This window comes from Aedes aegypti, chromosome 2, assembly GCF_002204515.2.
Source record: "Aedes aegypti strain LVP_AGWG chromosome 2, AaegL5.0 Primary Assembly, whole genome shotgun sequence".
In the NCBI taxonomy this organism is placed as follows: domain Eukaryota; kingdom Metazoa; phylum Arthropoda; class Insecta; order Diptera; family Culicidae; genus Aedes; species Aedes aegypti.
In genome coordinates, this window is record NC_035108.1 from 186,888,719 (window position 1) to 186,893,344 (window position 4,626).

The 4,626-nt window shown below is 37.9% G+C and overlaps 1 protein-coding gene across 1 annotated transcript; it reads right to left on the reverse strand.

Annotated features, from left to right (window-relative positions):
* Window positions 1-2,622: 2,622 nt before the first annotated feature.
* Window positions 2,623-4,234, reverse strand: LOC23687690 (alcohol dehydrogenase 1). The gene is made up of 5 exons (XM_011494777.2): window positions 3,817-4,234; window positions 3,523-3,759; window positions 3,289-3,462; window positions 3,069-3,229; window positions 2,623-3,015 (listed from the first exon to the last, which is right to left on the reverse strand). Exons 1-5 carry the CDS (start codon window positions 3,907-3,909, stop codon window positions 2,874-2,876), a joined length of 807 nt encoding a protein of 268 aa, XP_011493079.2. The 5' UTR covers window positions 3,910-4,234; the 3' UTR covers window positions 2,623-2,873.
* Between the last annotated feature and the right edge of the window lie 392 nt (window positions 4,235-4,626).

Below are 4,626 nucleotides of genomic sequence, written 5' to 3' on the forward strand. Positions count from 1 at the left end.
TGCAAGATAACTCCAGCTTGCCAACAACAATCAAGGCAGGCTTGGGGAAAATCGCTAGTTTTCTTTTGTCGTGTACTTTCGATCTTTCCTGACAAACATGGAAAAAGGGCCAAAGTTTTCTATGTACCAAATATTAATTTTCATTGGAAAAAGTAAAACCATGCGTTTTTCAATACTTTATATTCAATTAGTTGAAAGGTGCTCACGTGACATTACTTGCATTATGTGCATGAATTGATTTTCATTCAATTTTTGTCACTTTTGATGAAATGCGAAAATGTGTTTTAATCAGTTACGCGCTTTTTCCATGTTAGCCCAATGTTTGAGATCTGGGCTCACAGTGACAGTTCGTGACAGCGGAATCCCGGCTCACTATGACGTACAGAAATTTTGTATTGGTTCCTCCCTCCCAGGTATAAACAATCCTAAGTGCAGGCGTAGCCAGTTGCGAAACTTGTCACCAACAATGATCGAACACATACGTGCTATGGGATATAGTCATCAGCTTGATGAAACTGTGCATATTTGTGAGTCATGTCGCTTAGTGATCAGGCTCCACAGAAGTCCGCCGAAGAAAAAACGACGTTCGGGTGGAGGCGAAGTGAATCAAAATCCACAACCACCAACAAGCGGTCAGGCCTCCAATGAAATGCTAGGTAAGATAAATTTACTTTGCAGCACATTAAACGACAATGATTGTTTACATAGAACCCATATCAATATATTAATTCGACATTATTGTATATTTCAGAAGCAGTCCCGTCCTGTTAATCTTTGCCATCCGTCCCATCAGCGGATGAATTACTAGGCCCCTACAACGTGGAAAAATTCAACAGTATTATCGAAACTTTGAATTTATCCCCAATCTCGTCGAGAAACCTGAGGAGCTTGGACTATCGAATTAAAAAGTCAGTGGAGATCACCAAAGCTGTACGTCATGACATACTAGGCATGGATGCAATGAACGTCGACAAGGTGAAGGCATTCGAGGAAATCATCAATCAGTTGAAAGAAAAATTCAACTCACCTGGTATTGACAGAAATGACCAGTTGAAAATATTATCGGTTCTTCCTAAGTCGTGGTCGATCAACAAAATTGTCGAGGAGTTCGAGGCACCAATTTATATTTATTTATTATTTATTTATTCATTTTAACAAAAATTTGGAAGAGGGAAAAACCCTTTTGAGTGATTTGTTTTTCCAAAATACTTCTCAAAAAGGCGCAAAACCTCTTCATCTTTTCGAAATACCACCGATTTACATGGTAAGACAAGTGAAACAACTTGTGAATGAACTGGGCATTCTATGTACCACAAGGGCTCGAAGTGGGCATGTTGAGTGCTATCAAGGTGAAAACTCATTCTACTACTTAGAAACAAGATGGCGTCAAAATCCAAGATGGCCGCCAGATTTTTTCACTCGAAATAATACTCCTATTCTTCATCTGTCTTAAATAATTCACCAACGATTGAAAACTTGTTTCTTTGTAGTACAGAAAAATTATGTTTGCATTGATTGCACTCGCCATATACGTCAAAATAGTAAAACATGATTTAGAAAATCGTTCATATCATAGGGTAAATACCATTGCTCACCTAGTTTTTGTAGCCTATCTTACGCAATTTTTCCTCAGCTTTCTGATGGTGATATCAGAATTCAAAACTAGCGGTGCGCTAATGGTGAAAAAACGATTTTTCTAACAAAATTCAAGATGGCGGCCAAATTCAAAATGGCCGCCAAAATTTTCCCGAGTTCAAATGAAAGCTACATCCTTTCTCTATACGATGCCACTAAGTTTGCTATGTGTTCCAAGCGAAATATGAGACATATCCCGTGAAGAAATACTCAAGATTTATCGAAAAATGGGCTTTTTCGCAAACTGTTCAGCTAGCTGGCGTACGAGGGGTCCACCAATTTGAGAAAACAGAAAGGACCACCCTTAAGTTTTATCGAAAACTAGCGATCAGTGACATAAAATTGGAACTCTAACGATGGGTGCCGATGGCGGCCTGGTTTCAGCGAGAATTGCTCAGTGTTGAAAAGTAGCACTTTTCAGTTCTGTTTCTTTTGTTAGGAAAAGTAAGCCATTATGTTGCTCATTCAATTGATGAAAAGTAGGCTAACAAGCAACGGAATAGCAAAAAATATTTTTTGCCGCCAGTCTGTATGGAAACCGCCCATAAACCACTCGGCTAAGGAAGGTCCCTATGGGCAACAGTCAATTATTCATAACAAATCAGATATTGTATTGTTTAACAATGGTATTGTTTGGTATAATAATGAGAGCACCAGCAAATCGAAAAACTCGTGGAAACTCCCCAATGTTTGAAAATATTTCACAAATCAGTTCTCTAACAAAAAAGTTACAGCCACGTCAATGTGCTCTGGGGTCATATTGACCAAACACAGACAAAGGGTTAAAAAAAACCATGCATAGATGAACCTCATATGCAGTGGAAGCTCGTTATAACGACAACTTTTATAGTGACTAAAGCTCTCCATAGCGACTTTTTCGGTCCCTTGAAACACATTTTAATATTAAACCAATCTCTATATCGACTTTTTCCTATTCTGACGGTCCCTTGCAATGTCGTTATAACAAGCTTAAACTGTACCATACAATGAATTATCCAAACCACTATATTATACTGTATTTCTATTGTTAATTTTACAATACTGTGTATTGTATTTTAAATCTCTTGAATGGTACTGTTACAATACGTTATATTGTTTTGTATAGTTATTTTTTTTATTCCGTACAGCTAGGGTGATGTTTTGGGGCTCGATGGCATCGTCTGGCGTTGGAGATCAGTTACGAAAGGGATAAACTTTGTTTCCATACTGTAGATCAATTCCAATTCTCCTCCAGTTGATTAGCGCTCATTAGAACTGTTCCATTCGTTCCAACTGAGTGGCAGCGTTGCACATTGAATTTTTCCGGCCGCACATATCCATACGGATCCTGTTTCACCTTCGACAAGAGCTCGGATGACACACTCCCCAACAGTGCTTGGACTGAAATGATTTGTGATTCATGAAATGTAATGAAGCTTACCTTGGAACCTCACCTCTGCACCGGAATTTGTCTCATCATCTTTTTTCCAGGTTCTTCCATCCACGGTAGTAGGAAAATGCTTCCCATATTGCTTTGCCTAAATAGTGCAGTTTCCGTGGCTCCGGGGCAAATCGTAATGAATTTCACTCCAGTTTTCACGAGTACGGTGTCGATCTACGATGTATGTTAAATGATGAAACTTTTCGCGGAAATCGATACAACTAATTATTTACCCCTAAACTTCTTGTGAAACCAACTATCGCATGTTTGGTAGAAGTGTATACAGAACAGTACGGGAATGGTTCCAGTCCTGCAGTTGAGGCAAGGTTTACAATGTATCCACCAAGGCCCGCATTTTCCAGAGACATTATATCTAGAGCTATTAGAGAACTGTTGATAACTCCTGTCTGTTGAGAAACATTCGATTAAATTATGTATGTCGATCAAAAAATAATCCTAATTCATACCAAATTGACTGCCACAACTTGCTCGGGATTTTGCTCGTTAATTATTCCAGCTGCATTGACAAAAATGTCAATGAAATGAAGTTTCTGCACGATAGTCGAACGAAGAAGTTTATCCATTTGATCTTTTTTGGTAATGTCACACTGCTTATAAAAAATCACACCATCCACATTACAGCTTTGCAGCTCAGGTCGTTTGTCATTATCGAAGTTCGAAACGATGTCGAGTACGAACAGCTTCTACAGGTCGATGACAAATAGTACACAACATAAACTGTATAAACTAAAAAATCTTACCGATATTCCATTCCGAAGAAGATGTTTACCAATCTCAAAACCGATTCCTCCCAAACCACCAATAATTACAGCAGATTTATCTTTTAACGACATTGTATCCGTCCGTATACACGATACCAACTGACGTGACTCAATGAACTGAAGTTAACTTGAACGGCACAGAAGAAGCGTACACAATCGAATCAACTTGTAATCGATATATCCAGCACAGTGAAACATCATCCGTTTGATTGCACTTTCAGATCTGGTGACCTGCATGATTTAAATGTCGTACCTTACTGATAGATTTTCAAACTACCATGCACCCCGTTAGTTTATACTATACATACAAAACATCGGGGTTCATTTTTAATTTGATCTTCTAGTCACCGTACAACCTATAGTTTCTAGACACCTCTTTGTCAGTTTTTGTTTGATTCTGCTATATAAGCTATATAAGATATTAGCAAGGACAATGCGAATGTAACTAAACATGGCATCGCCGGAAACGATTCCATTGTCAAAACTGGCATTAGTATGTTCAATTATATAACATTAATGAATTACTGTTAAGGCCGCACGGGACGTCATTATAATCACCCTTTCCTTTTGAAGAAGTAAATTTTAAGAACCGCTCCATGCATCGATGTGAAAAAAATATCATATAATTTTATATAAGGAGGGTATCGAAAAGTAGTCGCAAACTTTCAAAACATTTTCAAAAATAATGGGTTGAACCTACAAACAATTTTTTGATCAGAAATGCTTTACAATGTATTTAAAAATGATGATGCGGTGATATTGTTTCAATAAAGTGGCATTTTGCATGAT